General features: G+C 40.8%; 2 protein-coding genes across 5 annotated transcripts in view; both read left to right on the forward strand.

The window, feature by feature from the left end:
- The window catches only part of LOC109529410 (interleukin-27 subunit beta), a 6,210-nt gene extending 633 nt beyond the window's left edge, over positions 1-5,577 (forward strand). Inside the window, exons 2-7 of one of the 3 annotated variants that reach the window (XM_019892821.1) lie at positions 748-862; positions 991-1,066; positions 1,112-1,147; positions 2,974-3,094; positions 4,654-4,811; positions 5,185-5,577. In XM_019892821.1, coding sequence (XP_019748380.1) covers positions 748-862; positions 991-1,066; positions 1,112-1,147; positions 2,974-3,094; positions 4,654-4,811; positions 5,185-5,334 — 656 coding nt within the window. In that variant the 3' untranslated portion in view covers positions 5,335-5,577. Of the gene's footprint in view, positions 1-747; positions 863-990; positions 1,067-1,111; positions 1,148-2,973; positions 3,095-4,653; positions 4,818-5,184 lie in introns of all 3 variants that reach the window. The other 2 variants (XM_019892804.1, XM_019892813.1) reach the window with 2 other exon arrangements.
- A 740-nt stretch (positions 5,578-6,317) lies between these two features.
- The window catches only part of LOC109529430 (dnaJ homolog subfamily C member 5-like), a 25,269-nt gene continuing 13,581 nt past the window's right edge, over positions 6,318-18,005 (forward strand). The window contains exons 1-2 of one of the 2 annotated variants that reach the window (XM_019892830.1): positions 6,318-6,613; positions 14,744-14,868. In XM_019892830.1, the coding sequence (XP_019748389.1) occupies positions 14,753-14,868 (116 nt within the window). In that variant the 5' untranslated portion in view covers positions 6,318-6,613; positions 14,744-14,752. The remainder of the gene's footprint in view (positions 6,614-14,743; positions 14,869-18,005) is intronic. The other variant, XM_019892827.1, reaches the window with a different exon arrangement.

Genomic DNA, 18,005 nt, shown 5'->3' on the forward strand with positions numbered 1-18,005 from the left:
CTTGATGTATTAACAAAAAAAAAAAAAAGAAAGAAAGAAAGGGTTTTTTCAGGGCAAAAACCACAAAAGGCAAGAAAATTAATTTGTTGCCTTTAGGGGGAAATGAACAAAATGTGCCTTTTTGTTGTTTTTTTTCAAACAATATTTTGAAAAATGTAGAAAAAAGAAGTCTTATATAAATTTCAAACAAAAAATCAGATCAGAAAAAAATAACTTTTTTGTTGAATTTTAATGAGAAAAAAAACATTGACCAGTGAAAATAATTGTTGTTTTCTTTCCCAAAAATTTTGTTTATATATAAAAATACAATGAAGAAAAGAAAGAAAAGTAATAATTTATATTTTTTAACAACAAAAACATTTTTGAAAGAAAAGAAAAAAATGTAATTTTGAATGGTGTTAGTAAAAAATATATTTTTATAGCAAATGAAGAACAAAGTAAGTAGTTTGTTTTTCAAACAAAAAAAAAAACCCCAGCAAAACCCAAATATCCCAAGCATTTGTAACCCAGGAAGAATTTTCACAGCGTTATTATGATCATTATTATTGATGTTGCATTATTATTTTTTAAATAAATGTTCGTCATCAGAAATATATCTCTTTTTACATATACCAGCACTGTATCGTAACAGAAACATCTCATATTTTCAGATCGTACACGTGATCACCACTTTCTCACCACTTTGCTCCAAAAATTAATTGTAATGTAAAATATATTATATTTGGCTCAATGAATTTCTTTTGTCAGATCTTCCCACCAAACCCAGCGCGCATTGCTGGTGTGCGAGTTATCCCAATGTCACCTTCTGCTCCTGGACGGAACCCCCAGGCTCCCATCCTCTGGACTACATCGTCTCTTACAGGTACAATCCGGTGATCACAGCAGCAGGATCAGCAACAACAGTTCATTTTTGTGGTTTACGGTGCACCAAAAGAAGTGTCCTGTGAGTGAGTCCTCATGTGTTAAAGTTATTTCGTGTGCGCCTTTTAGTGAGAGACGCCAGCCATCAATCAGCAAGCCTTGTCGTCTCATTCCTCCCACCTCCTCCTTTTCATCATCATCATCATCATCATCATCATCATCATCATCATCATCATCATCATCGTCATCGTCATCATCATCATCGTCCTCTTCTTCCTCCGAGCAGGTACCAACTTTAATTCACTTTCATCAAACACTCATATCTATCACCCCCCCCAAAAAAAAACAAAAACAAAAAAAAAAACCGAATACTGTACCAGAAGCAGAATCAGATTTAACGGTCAAGTGTGTAAAAAACACACAAGGAAAGAAACATAAGCAATAACAATGACCAACAGAGGGAGACAGAGCGGGCAGTTTCGTGGTTGACTATTTAGCGCCCTGAGATCTTAGATGTGGAAGGAGACGATAAGAGGGGAAAAAAACAGATAAACTCTCACCATTCTCCATAAAGGAGAGCATGCCTTGAGCCTGAAAAAAACTCAGCACATACATTGAGTCAGATAATAAAACAGAAGTGTAGGACATGCACATGTGAAAGAGGGGGGAGGAAAAAAGTGCGCCATTTCAGCCTGGGGCATCCTCAGCGCACCTTGGGCTATCATGGGGAGGGCTATGGGAAAGCCAACGAAGGCAGTGAAGTGTCTGCTAGCATCTCTTCCAGGAGAAAGTCGAAAGTACATCGCGGTCTATTCAGCTACTCGGGGCCAGCCGGCTCCCCTCTCCCAGCTGTTCTCATCGATAAAATCCAGCAGGTGGCTGGTGTAGTATTTAAGACCCAAGACTACACAAGACAAAGTTAGCAGACAAGATAAGGGAAGAGAGGAGCATCTATGTCGAGAGCCAAACGGAAAGAATTGGCAATTAGAATATTGGCAGTATTTGGGTTTTGAAAGGCCATGTAAATACAGGTAAATAGACGTAATTTTCATTTCTTGTTTTCTATTCTGTACTGTCAATAACGCATGTTTTAGTCATGTCACTCACCACACGAATAAAGCAGTCGTTTTCTTCCTCGCACCGCATACGTCTCAGTTTCGCAATATAAGTTTACCTCTGATTACTGTATGTATTTCCAGAATTGAAAACACACACACACACACACACACACACACACACACCAATTCTCGGAATTTTTTTTTTAAATAATGTTAAATTTAGCACGGCAATCTCCAAATTCAGCTATTTTTAATTATTAATTGATATATGTTGAGAGAAACAACAACAAAAACAAGGAAATAAGAATTAAAACAAAAAAAAAACCATTGATGCAATTGAGTACAGACGCTCTTCGACTTACGAACATCCGAGTTACGAACAACGGTACATACGCACATTTTTACGGATATGTTGAAAAAGAAAAGAAAAAGTTAGATTTTGTATTACGCGCCTTTTTCCGAGTACAGTACAGGTGTGGTGCTTCTTTCCGCCGCTAATACCGACGTGAGGCGCTGTGAGAGCTCGCCCAGCATCCACCCCGAATCCGGCTTCCTCTGCCCAGTTGTTAAATATCTCGTGCATCCATTATTCAATATGGTTGGTGAAAAGCGAAAGGCTTCTAGTGAGAGTGGAAGTGTAAAGAAGAGGCAAGCCATTTCATTTCAAATGAAAGTGGCAATAATAAAGAAGCTTGATGCGGGTGAGAAAATGGTGAGTGTTGTACGTGCATACAACATGAATCGTTCGACCATCGGTACCATTTATAAACAGAAAGATCGCATAATGGAACATGTGAAAGGTGCAGTGCCGATGCAATCGACGATCATTAGCAAGTAAACATACTTATATAAGCCTTAAACATACATTCCATACAAAATATAGCACTGAAGCAACTTACGAACGAATTCACCTTACGAACGACCGTTCGGAACGTATCTCGTTCGTAAGCTGGGGAGCGTCTGTACATGAACTTCCCTTTATTTGAAATCGAAGCTGGATGAAGGAATAAAATGACATATTGAAGTACTTTTGTTTCACCCATTTTTTTTGCAGTTGTGGCACTGCCACTTGCCCGACCTGAAGCTGCTGACCGATTATGTCATCAACGTGACCACTGTGTCTTCTTCTGGAAGCAGCAGCGTTCATCTCAGCAGCTTCATGCTGGAGGACGTTGGTAAGCTAACCATAATGGCCACATTATAACACTAGAAAATTTCTGTGAAAATTTTGAATGGGACTATTGATGTTTGCAAGTCCGAAAGCCGTATTTGCGAAGGCTTTGTGCCAAGGCGGATGTGGACTTGCCCTGTCGTAGTATTTGAAAAATTTTTTTTCTTTATAAAAAGAAAATATTTTTCACGGATTAATTTAAAAAAAATAAAATTTTTGAAAAAAAATCATAACATTTGGGTTTTATTTAGAACCCATAAAAAGTTTTTGGAACAGGACTAAGCTAAACAATTAAAAGTTTAATGTTTGAATCGACAAGAAATGTGAAAATTTTAGGTAAACAATAAATCAAATCAAGAATATCTAAAGAAAATCTCATTTGGGGCTTCTATTTTGAAATCTTGTATAAGCTCATTTTTGTGCGGATACATTAAACAATGCTTGCTGAATTAAGGTGGGGAAAATAGCAGAATAATAAATAATATATATGTATATGTAATGTCATAATGTATCAATGTTTCCGCTTGCTAATGATGTATTGCTGAATTAAGGTGGAAGAAAAAAAAACAGCAGAATAATAAATAAAAAGCAATAATAATGCATTTGCGAGATGAAGTTAGCTGTAACAAGTTTTGCTCCGAGCAACCAATCAGATGCTGACATCATCAAGGTCTAGCTCTGGGCCTTCGAGGATGAATTTGAAGTCTGATTCGTTAAAGCAACGGTTATTGCTTATATAGGTGAAGTTATATGGGTCAGCAATACTGTAATCTGCTTGGGCAAAATTGAAGTTTACCAAATCTTAATGCTAAAACTCATTGCAATATGTCATAGATAGGCTAATTACCGTATACTAGCATTGGTGTACCAGTAGTAGTACTTTAAAAAAATGTCACCGATTTACATTTGAACACAAGTGGCAGCATGCAATCTATGATTAATAATTTATCCTTTGCGAAGAACACTGAACATTACTGTTGAACCCCCTTAGTTGCGATGATCTTCTTTCAGTGTTTCTTCATCAAATCCACATCCACCATGACTTTATGAATGATAATGCCCCCGGTGGCCAAGGCGTGCACAGCAGACACACAATGTCCATTGGATGAAATCATGATGCACAAAGTTTTCTTTTTCCATCCATCCATCCATTTTCCGATCCGCTTTATCCTCACAAGGGTCGCGGGGAATGCTGGAGCCTATCCCAGCTGTCTTCAGGCAGTAAGCGGGGGACACCCTGAACCGGTTGCCAGCCGATCGCAGGGCACACAGAGACGAACAACCATCCGCGCTCGGCCTCATATCTAGGGACAATTTAGAGTGTCCAATCAGCCTGCCATGCATGTTTGTGGAATGTGGGAGGAAACCAGATTCCAGTTATTTTAACTATTGTATATTTTAATAGAGTAAAATCCTGATGAGTCGTAATTGAAAACACATTTTTTAATTGCTGTTTTGTGAGGGCTGGAACAGATTATTATCATTGTCATTCATCTTAAATAAGCCCCGGCTGTTGTAAATGTCGGTCAAACGCTCACCACTGATATTTTGTCTTTTTTGCAGTGAAACCTGACCCCCCTGTGGATGTCAAGGTGTCGCCCCACAATGCCAGGAATGTGTTGATGGAGTGGTCGCCTCCCCCGACGTGGATTTATCTGGACATGGCACCGCTTAAGTACCAGATCACGTACCGGTGGAACCACAAGGGCCAAGCCAAATCTGTCAGTGTATGTTTAAAGGCCATAGTTCCATTCAAATCTTTTTGGATTTATGTTGTTGACTCTTTTTATCATTGTTTAAATCTCTGGATCATGTTTGAAAATGACACCTGAGCCCTGAGCCTGTGATGTCATTTTCAGTCGACAACAAGTAGCACAATGCGTTTTCAAAGGTGGTAATTGTACATGAAAAACAATAAAAACAAATTTATGATGGACAATCTATTAATTTTTTACGGCTAAAAATGGCAAAATTCGAAAACTTTCCCTTTAAGTTATCCCACAATGTGGAGGAATTAAAAACGTACAACAATAACAACAATAAACTGCCACTGTATTTGTGTTCTTGCTGATTGTGCACTTCTGGTTCCTGCAGCTTGGTCCGTTGGAGAGCACCAGCGTGGAGCTGAAGGGTCTGAGCCCAGGAAGAGAGTACGTGTTTCAGGTGTGCGCAATGGACCTCCTGGGTCTGGGCCAGTGCAGTCAGTGGAGCTCGCCCGTCATCGTGACTTTACCCACACTTTAAACACCATAAATCAGGTCGTTGAGTTGATGTCAGGATTTGTTGAATGTTTTTGCTAATCACTCCAAAAAATATACTTTTGTTGGGAGGTCTCAACACCCTTGATTCATCAGTATGGCACTAATGTTAGCACTTTTTTGAAGAAAATAAACAATAAATTACTGCATGTACTGTTAAATTGTCTCACCGTGTGTTGCTGCATTGTTTTGAGTTCAATCCACTGCTTAAAGAGTTCTCGTGATGAAATCGTTGGCCTGTATCATATTTCACTTTTTGGGACAACAAGAAAAAACACAACTTTTTGAAAACACTGGTATTTTTTTTTCTTGATATTGAAAGAAATCATTCAACCAGATGTGTGAACAAGTAAGCAAAAGAAAAAAGACACTTCACTTATTGCTGAACAAATAAATGTGACTTAGGCAGAATGTGCATTTTTTTCCTCTTTGATCTAAATGCAAACATAACCTCACCAAAATGGTCGCCTCCTGAAAATGGGGTATTTTACTACTTACCTCATATTCCAAAAATGTGTTTCAACAACTGGAGGCGCGTAGAAGATATTGTAAAGAATTTGGGGGGGGGGGGGGTTGACTTCCCCTTTAAAGGGACACTTTGGGTTGACTACTGGCATTTATACAAAAATGATAAAAAATATGTCAGCTCTAAAATTCGCCCCTTGCAAACTCAGTAGTGAATTAATGCGTTGTTTTCTGACCACATTCGGCACATCTTAATGATGCCCATTTTTTTATGGCTGTGCTTTGCTTTTTTCCATCTCAGCCTGTCAAGGTAACTGAGGGAAGAGGGCAAGCAGTGTAATATTTGGAGATGCACACATTCCAACATTACGTGACAGTACAGTACATCTTTATTAAAGATGTACTGTACTGTATTGTATTTGCTTTTATTTTTAAATCTATCCCACGTATTCCTGAGTGTGTGAGTGTATTGATTTTATTGTGAAATGTATACCACGACTTCCTGCCTCCCGTGCATGTGGAGTTAATAGTGTGAGGGGTTCTGAGTGCGTGGGTGCAACTAGACTATTGTAGGGAAAGAAGAACAGGTCGGTTTCGAATCGCACCAACTGCGTGGGAGTAATTTAAAGCTACTCGCGGCCACGACGCCGCCCTGAACTTTAGCCGCTCGCTGCTCGGATTTGGGGAAATCCTCCAGCGTCTGTTGGGATGAGGGGAGACGTTTGAACATTCTCTAGGATTCGGACGGTGGAAATAAGGAGGAAGGAACACGGCGTTGTACGGTTGCGCGTGATAAATCGGTGAGTGAGCAGTTCAACTCTGCGTTAGCATTTAGGCTAACCCTGCTTGCGTTTGCCGTTTTGGGATTAGTGAGCTAGCTAATGCTAGCGGGGCTAACCCGAACGCGGATCAAGTGCTGGAGATTATCCGATGTAAAGAGCACACTGTCTTTCCTCTTGTCTTTCGCCCCTCACCAAGCGCCTGTGTTAGAGACATTTAGATGTGCTTCAGAATCAGTGACGTACTTCTCAAGTCGGCACATGAACTCGATTTTGTTTGATGGAGAAACTACGATTCAGGATCAATGAGATTGCTGCTGTGACTATTCTATTTGAAATGTGTTATCTGAGTTTGTGTGTGTACAATGCCAGCATTTAATGATAAGCCTTCCAAGTGGATCACACATGCCTGCTTCTATTCTCAGTTGCACTCTTAATCTATCTGAAAGTCTGAAGACCAAGAAGTGCTGCAAGTGATGTCACCAATCAGCTGATGTCAACGTTTATGTTTACGAAGTGTGATCGTCTATTTATGGTTTATTCCCGCATCTAGCATTAATTGGAGTAACCAAATGCTTTGTTGTTTTGTTGCGTACAATAGTTTCACGAACGGTAGACAAGTTGTCCGCCTTATACCGGTATTTGTTCACTTCGACACAATTATTCATCTCCACCTTATTACTACGCTTCATGAGCTTTTGCGTGAAATAGGTGCGCGACTTCCGGTATAACAAAACTGGCAGTTTGTTTACATGGACACTGTGCGAGTTCACGTTCTATGACAGCTAACTTTGACTTCAACAATGTTGGAACGCAGGTTGTTGCATTTTAGAAGAGCAAACGTTTCAATCCCACTTCCTGCTAAAATAACATGGTAGGCGCATGACACAAAAAGGAGGCCAGTGACAAGGTACAGTCACATGGTTAACTCCTTTCCAAACTGTTGGTTCAGACCTTAGGCAATGAGCAATCTCAAAGGCTGTGAGGCATATCCATAGCACAGAGTCTACCCCAACTGTAGCGTTTGATACGGTGGATCACAGTATTCTGTTGGCTCGTTTGCAGCACAGGTGGGCATTAGTGGTAGCACCCTAGAGTGGTTCAGATCCTATTTGGCTGAGAGAACATTTTGTGTTTGCCTTGGTCGTTCTGAGTAGTGATGTGTCGTTCGCGAACGAACTGGCTCTTAGAGCCGGCTCTTTGACGTGAACGACGGGAGCCGGCTCCTAATAGGGAGCCGCTCCTAATAGTAGCCGACTTTTTTTTTCTCCTGCTATCCCCCCCCCAAGTCGGATAAAGCCGCACGTGATTGGTCAAGATCCGTGGTAGAAGAGGGAGGGGAGGGTTACACACGCGCTGCAGCGAATAGAAGGGGGAGGAGTTAGAGACACACACAGCAGCACACTGTGAGCAGCACACGAACAGGAGAGACAGGGAGACGAGAGAGAGCTCGACAGCGCTACAGAGAAAAAAACAACACGGTGGAAAGTGGAAAGGTGAGAAAATGGATTGGAAGCGCAGTGAAATTTGGACTCATTTCAACTTAATTGATAGTTCAACAGCAGCGTGTAGACTGTGCAAGGTTAAAATATCCAATATCAAATTTTAATTTATAATTTGTTGTGTGGTAATCAAAGCTTACTTACGTTGTTTTACTGAAAGTAGTTAAAAGCTTATAAATATACACAATCAGAGATTGGAACTTTTTGTTGACCTTGTTTTGAGATGGGTCTTTGTTGTAGTACTTTGTAATTTATTTCTTGTAGCACTCCATGTTGTACTCCATGTTGAGTATGTTCAGAAGAATATAAATAAAGCCATATAAATAATAAATATTTGATATACTGTATATTTTTTACATTAGTAATTCATTTTACACATTACATGATTTTTGGTCGTAAATTAATTTAAGCAACAAAAAAACTGAGGAGCCATATGGGAGCCGAAAGAGCCGGCTCTTTTTCGTGAGCCGAGCCAAAAGAACCGGCTCTCTAAAAGGAGCCGGAATTCCCATCTCTAGTTCTGAGTCCGGCACTGCTCCACTGTCACATGGTGTTCCACAGGATCCACTTTTGTCCTGTCTGGAGGAAATTAAGACCTGGATAACACATTTTTTTGAATGTCAATGAAAAGGAAACTGGTGTTTGGTGCCATTGGCCCTTGTACATCCCATCCTGCTCACTTGCAACCCCTGGCTCCTTATCTTAAGCCAACATTCTCAAACTTGGGTCTTAAACTGGACAGTGATTGTAAATTGGACTGGCAAATTGGTGCTGTTGTTAAATCTAGCTTCTTTCATCTTAGACAGCTAGCTGAAGTAAATCCTCTCCTCTCTCAACAGCACTTTGAAACAGTAATTCATGCCTTCTTCACATCTCGGCAGGATTACTGTCATGCACTTCATTTTGGAGTTAGTTTAGTTAGGCAAGCCCACTCAATGCCCATCTTTAAAACTTGTCTTAAAAGTCATTTTTATTCTTTAGCTTTTGACTCAGCATGAGACTTGATTTTAGTTTGACTGTTTTCGTGGTTTTACTGTGTTCGTGATTCATTTATTGTTTGTTTTTGTATGACTTATTTTTGTATATACAGCACTTTGGATACAGTGATGGTTGTTTTAAAGTGCTCTATGGAAACAGTTGAGTTGAGTATCAGTTCCAACACAGTAATAAAGTTTGTCATGTTTTGTTAAGCGGTTGGACAGTCTGATTCAGCTCAAAGCAGAAGTAGGACCCCGAGGCAAACCTCCTACTTCCCACTGCATGGTAACCACATGACCAGGACGCGTAATTAGTCCCCGGAGGAATCACGGAATTTGCAGTGTATTTCCAAGCTCTCCGCTAAGATCACGGCGAGGTGCAGAATCTTACATTTACATGTAGTTTTCATCCAAGCAGCTAGATGTCGCGGTCAGACAGTCTATGTTCATACTGCAGGGCATGATGCCCAGTTTAGATTTTTTTTATATATTTTTTAAGACCCACGGAAAATTACCTTTCAACCCGCAAAATCAAGATTTCTTCTCTGCAGAATCAGCGTTTTTCCGTGCAAAATCAACACTTTTTCTCTGCAGATTTCTGGGGACACTACTTGATGTAAACAAGCTCCACGTCGCTCCATGTCATAAAATGGCGCTCAACCTTCCAAGTTTATGTTAGCAACACAACTTATGACAACTACCCGCTGGAGGTATTAGAATGATCGGGTCCGATATTTTGAATTTTTCTGAGCAAAATGTCTTCCTTGCCATTAGGTGCTCACCACAGCTTACTGATAAAAACGCTTACAGTTCATAAAATCTACAAATCTTGTGGCGATCTTTCTAATAATGCCACTTTTAAATTCTAAATGCTAAAGTCAGTCAAGAAAGCAATGATGTATTGTTTGTATTGTCGTCATATTGCGGTTCAGTCTGCCACCTGGTGGCAGCTGCGTGGCATAAGAGCGCAGTGAAAGCGTTTCTACACCAAATCAAGCTTTTCTGATACTCTTATAATAGGCAGTTTGCTGCAGATGACAAATGACGATAGGTACAATGGTAGAAAAATGACACGACAGACTAATTTCTTTCATTGCCACGATACATACACATCGCCATCTTGCCCGCTCCCGACAGAACACATCAAGCGGCTATTTGTGATTCACACAGAGGCACAGAAACTTCCCCCACGCACGAGTTCCAGCGTACCACCGCAGCCGAAATACAGATGATTTTTATTTTATTTGTTTAGTTATTTTTTAGCCTTGTGAAGTGGAAAAAGATCATACATGTATTTGCCTCAAGGCCTCATGAGACGGAAAACCTTCACCTCACCGACTACGGCAGGTTCTAATTTCAGTGTGTCTGCCAGCTTTGACCTCCGCTCTGAAGGAATGACCAGAGAGATTGCAGTATCGGCAATTGTCAATATGTCATTCAGTTAATCATTCAGCCCTTTTTCAGATTTTATTTCCAATAATGCTTGCCTGCAACGCACTTTTTTTTTTTTTTGAATTTCATTGGGGCAGTGCACAACAATCAATACAAGAATAAACAGTATTAATGTGCTGGACTTCGAATAAATGCTAGTTTTCAGCCGTAATCCCGAACCAGGTTTCTTAACATAAACATAACATGAACAGTTAACATAAAATAACAATAAAATAACACAAGATAAAACACAGACAGTCATGCAATCAAAGCCCCTTTTCCTGCATACTAATATTTAAAATTGTTTGATGATCTGAAACATTGAAGTGTGACAAACATGCAAAAAAATAAGATACCAGGAAGGGGACAAACACTTTTTCACACGTGTGTGTGTGTGTGTGTGTGTGTGTGTGTGTGTGTGTGTGTGTGTGTGTGTGTGTGCGCGCGCGTGCGTGCGTGCGTGTTTGCAGAACAGTTAACATAAAATAACACATAAGGCTAAACAAAAAAGATAGTGTTTCCGGTAACATGAAATTTCAGCATAGGGTCGGTAGGTCGGACAAAGTTTTTTTTTTTTTTTAATCTTTTTTTTTTCCCCCATCAAAAATTTAAACAAAATAACCAGAAAACATTCTGACTGTTTCAGAACTCAAAACCTGTCTAGTTACACGTTGTCGACCCACCTACCTTGGAGTTTTCTTATGAAATTCTTTGTTTTTCTCCTTTTCTGAACGCGCTGCTTTCATCATGACATCGACCCGTGGTGTTCATCAAATAGTGCGCTGAATTTTTTCGATACATCAATGGATGCTATTTTCTTAACATTACGATGCGAGCATGTGACTGTAACACAGAAAACGCGGTTTAAACTGTCGTCGGAGATCGCGGCCGCCGCCATATTTCAATGTTGTTGACAGACGACAGGGCAAACGACGCACGCGCTCAACGTGAATATCGCGAGAGTTTGCACCGATGTAAACCCTCTACACAAAAATGTTGAGGGTTGTTTGAAAAAAATGCCGACCGTAAAGTTTTTTTTCGACGTAGAAATTCTCGGTCGGTCGGGTTACCGGAAACACATTACTTTTTTTCTACGCCTAACATAAAACATGGACAGTCATACGGTCTTAACAACCATTCGCGCATACACATTTGAAGGAATTTATCTGGATGTCACTATTCTACACACAACCAAAAGTCACAGTTTATAAAAATAAAACCAGAGACAGTGCAACATAAGCATAAATATGTTTGTTATACTTTATATGACACACATTCAATTACTGGTAACACAAGCACACATTTGACAAGGATAAAGGCCCTTCCAACTTGATTAATTAAATGTATTGCAAAAACCCCCAATATCAACGATTTATTTAAGGCAGGGGTCTCAAACTCAATTTACCTGAGGGCCGCTGGAGCAAGGGTCTGGGTGAGACTGGGCCGCATTAGGTTTCCCCCAAAAAATGAAATGCATTTATTAAAAACAGAAAAAATATACCTATATATTATTCAATGCGGCGGTCCAGTGGTTGGTGCGTCAACCTCACAGTGCAGAATTCGTGGGTTCGATCCCGGCTCCGGCCTTCCTATGTAGAGTTTGTATGTTCTCCCCGGGCCTGTGTGGGCTTTCTCCGGGCAGTCCGGTTTCCTCCCACATTCCAAAAACATGCATGCATGGCAGGCTGATTGAGCACTCTGAATTGTTGTTAGGTGTGAGTGTGAGCGTGGATGGTTGTTTTTCTCTGTGTGCCCCGCGATTGGCTGGCAACCGGTTCAGGGTGTCCCCTGCCTACTGCCCGAAGACAGCTGGGATAGGCTCCAGCACCCCCGTGACCCTTGTGAGGATAAAGCGGTTCAGAAAATGGATGGATGGATGGATTGTTCAATGCTTTTGCTCCTGCTATACCGGGGTCGGCAACACGCGTTTCTCGAGCTGCATGCGGCTCTTTAGCGGCATCGAGTGGCTCCCTGGAGCTTTATAAAAAAATGTTTGAAAATGGAAAAAGATGTGGCAGGGAAATTAATTTTTTTGTTTTAAATATGGTTTCTGTAGGAGTAAAAACATGACACAAACATTCTTAACGTTTCCCAATGCTGTAAAAATGTACAGAATAAATATGACATTTCAACGTTTCTGTCAACGAAGATTTGCGTCATATCCTGCGACACACATTTCTATTAGCAGGGCGGGATGCAAGGCAGGTGGCTGTTGCAAAAAAAAAAAAAAAAAACAGCCTTTTTTGTGCAATTCATCGAGGGGACATGCAAAGCATGGGAATCTGAGCGGCCGAGAGAAGCATTTTTAAAAAAAAGCATTTTTAAAACGGTACACGTGAGCTACGATAGTCAAAAACGCTGCAAAAGTGCGTCCCATGCCTCTGCCGTCAAGGTAGGTATGCATGCGTCTGTAAGTGTGTTGTGTATGCGCGGATACATCGCGGTAGGTTGGTCTTCGGTCAAAAAAGGTTGGGCACCCCTGCTCTCCAAATTTATTCATTTTGATAGTAGGCTAATATAGCTCATATAGATATAGATACATGTTGCAGCACCGAAAAAGAGAGAGCTGTGGTGTTATTTTTTTAAAACGTACACTTTATTTATGCTTTTAACAGTCTCGACAAACACAGACACATCTGCGTCCGACTCTGTGCCTTCTCTCCTCTCGTTCGACTCGAGAGGCGAAAAACGGAAATTAATGATCACTTCAATGACTCTAAAAAAAGTGAAAATAATGCACCAAAACAGAAAATCAAGCGAGGAAATCACAAAATAAATTCTATGGGGGCGTTTGTGAACACACAACAAAGGAATGAGTAACATAAACAATTCTGAGACAGTCCAGTCTCCTACTTACAAACAGCATGTGTTTCCATCATTGTAAGTTTTATAGAAGGCTTTTATTTTTTTGCGGCTCCAGACATATTTGTTTTTTTGTTTCTTTTTGTACTATGTGGCTCTTTAAACATTTTAGGTTGCCGACCCCTGTGCTATACCCTACACTTTTTTTTAATGCTTTGCTTCCAGTTTTCTACAGGAAAAGCTCTGATAAAAAACATTCCACTGTTCTCAAATAACTTCATTTTTATTTTTCTACACCAACTGAATGAAATAAATGGAAGAATCGAAGAACGTAATTTCCGCTGGTACCAGATCGCCTCGGGGTCCTGCACCTGCATATGACGTCGAGCACAGCACAGTTAGGTCAGAAACCATGGAGCCAAGTGTTTGTGGTGGCCGTTTGATATTTAACTAAATAAATTTAAAAAAATGTAATAAAGTTTGAAAAGCTCGGCTAGTGGTTAGCATGGAGCCAACGCTAACATGGACACGCACACATAAAACTTCTCGTGTGTGTATGTCATCGTGCTAGCTCCGTGTCAGTGTCTTCGCACTCATTTTTCCCATTCTTGTGCGTGTGTAGGTCGTGGTCTGGTGCTTCAGAGCACCCGGCTCGGTTGACAGCCACGCTGGCATGTTGTTTATCTGTTTAAATGTGTATTCAGCAGCAGCGGTGGTTTGTGGACATCCGTGGTTTACAGATGTATTCAAGCAGGTGCGGGGCACCTAGGGCATGGTCACGTTGCTGCTTATAGTCCGGGTGCTCCGAAGCTATCGGCTTTCGAATGAGACAGACCTAACTATTTAGCACGGTGGTAGTGCTACCACATACAGCATCCATATCAAATTCGCGTGGGTCGCACGAACATTAAACTTTCATATCAAGGCAGGGGCCTCAAACTAGCGTCGAGTGGGCCTCATTTGGCCCGCGGGGTGTGATTTTGAGACCTCTGGTTTATGGCTCAGCACACATGCGCTGCACTACTCAACGAGGGTATTGGACAAGATGTAATGAGTTCTCTTCTTCTGTCATTTCAAGTCATGTACATCATTACGTGAGTGCCACCCAGTGTTCAGAGCCAGTTGAATTAAACAGTGACCAAAGATCAAGATAACAAACTTGGGTTGCCTAAACTTTGGTTTTGAGGTAGTTTTTCCGAAATGTTACTTTAGGCACGTCTGTATTAAGTTTAATTCTTTGCTCTTCATTGGATTCCTTGAAATGAAGTTGGAGAACCACATATTTTGATCGGGAAAGAAAATGTCGTTGGCTTTGTGGATGCCACTATGTACTGCGGAATCTGAAAATAAATTTGATTTGTTCACATTTAACATCCGCAGGTACTGAGGGGTGTGAACTTGAAGTCTCAATGAATTTACTTTTTTTTTTTGGTTGCTAGGTGAATGCAATGGAGCAGCAGCAGCAGCAGCGACAGAGAGCTCTATCCACGTCAGGAGAATCGCTGTACGCTGTGCTGGGAGTGGACAAGAATGCTACCACAGAGGAAATAAAGAAATGTTACAGGTGATCTGTCTGTGTCCAATACTAGAGAGAGCTGTTGAGTCTTTGTCATCATTGACACAACCCAGCGGTGGGGAACTGTCTGTACAGTATTCCCACACTTATGTCACTGTTCATTGTTTGCGCCCCAGCTGCACTTTTTTGATTTATTTATTTATTTATTTTTTACTTTTTCAATGGCAGTCATTTTAAAAAAGAGAACCTATTGATTACCATCCAATTTAGAGCATTCTGACAGATCTTTAAAGGCTCGCACAATAGTGTGTTGGATGACTATTTAACACTGGAACTACCAAATGAAAGATGACTCTCTTCTTTCATCACAAAAAATCAGTTTGTTTCTACCCGATTCGATTTTTTTTTTGTTATCACCAAATCACCTATTTTTGACCAAACAAATGCGGAGAACAAGCTTTTGTGAAAAAATGTGTTGTCCCCAACAGTGACTTTCATGCAAATGCTTTCATGTCCGGGTGTCACACCCATTTTTGTTGCGGGCCACATTTTAGTGACCGTTCCCCTTGGAGGACCATTATGACTGAAATCGTATAAAGAAGTCAAGAATAACAGTATATTCAACAATTGTTTAAGGCAGGGGTCCCCAACCTTTTTTACCCCACGGACCGGTTTATTTTCAGGGACCGGCATTTAAGGTGTGGCGGATTAATACAACAAAATAACATGGTATGAGCTGCATGAAAACTGTGGTGTTTTCGAAATATAACAATAAACAAAAGGAGCGGCTAATCTGGCCGCAACACTGATTGCTATGGTAATGTTTAATGCCTTCAAAATACGATACAACGCAAACTCAAAGTGCATGAAAATGACGATTCACCACAGCCCCGAGCTTGATTTTCTGCAACCAGACGGTCCCATCTCGGGGTAATAGGAGACAATGACACCTCAAGTGTGTGGTTTATGTCCAGTCTACTTCGTAATTTTGTTTTAGTCGCTCTTGCTGCAAAAAAACCCCACCTCACACAGGTAGGATGTCGGAAATAGCAACAGTGCTATTGTGGCGATCTCAGAGTATTCAGCCATAACTTTAATCCAGTTGTCTCGAACGTACTTTTAAGGCCGCCGTCATTTGCGATCTCCAGCAGTTTTTTTACTCATTTTGCGAGCTCCGGCGTTTTGTTTTTAGCGCAATCGGTCACGTAACGGAGAAGCATGGCTTGACGTAACTCAAGCGTGACACAGACGGATGTAACGGAGAATCCGGTAATTTTTCAGAAGAAAACATCTTTCGTATTCCGAAATAAATAAAACGGAATTAAGGCAAGTTCTTTCTGTGCGGCCCGGTACCAAATGCCCTGCGGACCGGTACCGGTCCGCGGACCGGCGGTTGGGGACCCCTGGTTTAAGGTACTGTAATGAGGTGTTTGGCAACAACAAAATTCTGACAATGTGTCTCTTTATTTATTACATGTGAGAATTTGAAATTTTGGTCCCGTATTTTCCACACTAAAAGGCACTGGATTATGAGGCGCACCTTCAATGAATGGCCTATTTTGTTATTGTTTTCATATATTGGACAAATCGCATTATAAGATGCAATCTACAATGCATACACTAGGTGGCGCTACGCTCAACGAAATGCCAACAGAACACTACAATACACTACACCCTGATTTATATAGCGACGATCAGATGTCAGTAAAACTTATATAATAAAGCAGTGACACAGTTCACTTAGCCAACAGCAAGTTTTAACATTGACTCGTTAACATTGAATGCTCTTGCCGCTGCTCTATTTCCGTGTTCAACTGCGAAACCGATTGCCTTACGTTTGAACTCTGCATTGTAAGCATGTCTCTAGCAAGGAGCCATTTTGGGGTTGACATATTGCTGTACAGACCATACACAAGGCGCATCGGATGTTAAGGTGCGCTGTGAGCTTTTAAGAAAATGGAAGGCTTTTAGCATCATGGAAGTTGCCATGTTTGATTTGCTTTCGCGGGCCACATACAATGTGGTGGGCCAGATCTGGCCCCCGGGCCTTGACTTTGACACCTGTGCTTTAGTGTCACTTCTTCTATCAAATACACAAACGACAACAATGAAAATGTGCTTTTGATGGAAAAATAATATCCAGGCGCTCCCCGATTTACGAACATTCATGTTACGAACAACGGTACATACGAACATTTTTGCGGGTACAGGTATGTCGAAAAATGTTCTCGGACAGAGATCCTGTCAGTTAGATTTTGTATTGCGTGCCTTTTTCCGAGTACTGTAGTACTTCTTTCCGCCGCTAATACCGACGTGAGGCGCTGTGAGAGGAGGAGGAGGAGGAGGAAACGCCGCCTGTCCCCATGAAGAAGTTTTTGACGGAACTCTTGGCCGAGGGGTTTTCGCTCATTGATAAAGCCATCGCACTCTTCGAGCAGCAAGACCCAAATATTGAACGTTGCACAAAGGTTGCAAATCAAATGAATGATGCCACACAGTGCTACTGCATCATTTATGATGAGAAAAAGAAGAAAACTGTGCAATCGTCCATCTCCTTCAGCCTTCGAGTACATCTTCCAAGAGTAAGTTAAACTTCATTTTATTATACTTATATAAACCTTAAACATACTTATACAGTGAAACTCCTCTACAACGAAATCATGTTTGCAGCAAGAAATTTTTCACAACAGGGGGTTTTTCACTGTAGCAAATTTGATCTCAGATGTAAGCACACACACACCCACACACACAAACGTATGTGTACACGCACACACAAACGTTTGTGTACTCTATTTTTATTCCAATAGTACATAAGTATGAGCACACACTTATTTGACACTTCATATTGTCAGTGTAGAAAGAAAAAAAGGGAAAGAAATTGCGAAATTTACGATCAGCATTCACTTTCACTTACATCAATTTCTTGGAAAATGTATTTTATTTTGCTTGCTCCGTCTTTCATTTTGATCACTTTTACCCTCTCTTCCAGCATCAGAGCTCTTCTTGTCTTAGCTGCTTGACATCAAAAGGTCCGTTTTGTAGCCATTTTAGCAATGCAACGTCCATCCTCGTCTGAATCTAACAATAACAAATACTTCCTGGCATGCAATGAACTTTTAAGCCAGCCACGGGGCGCTTCGTAGTCCTCGATGGCCATAGTTAGCTCTCGAAGACTAAAAACCTTA

Source organism: Hippocampus comes, unplaced genomic scaffold, assembly GCF_001891065.2.
Source record: "Hippocampus comes isolate QL1 unplaced genomic scaffold, H_comes_QL1_v1.1 scaffold296, whole genome shotgun sequence".
Taxonomy (NCBI): Eukaryota; Metazoa; Chordata; class Actinopteri; order Syngnathiformes; family Syngnathidae; genus Hippocampus; species Hippocampus comes.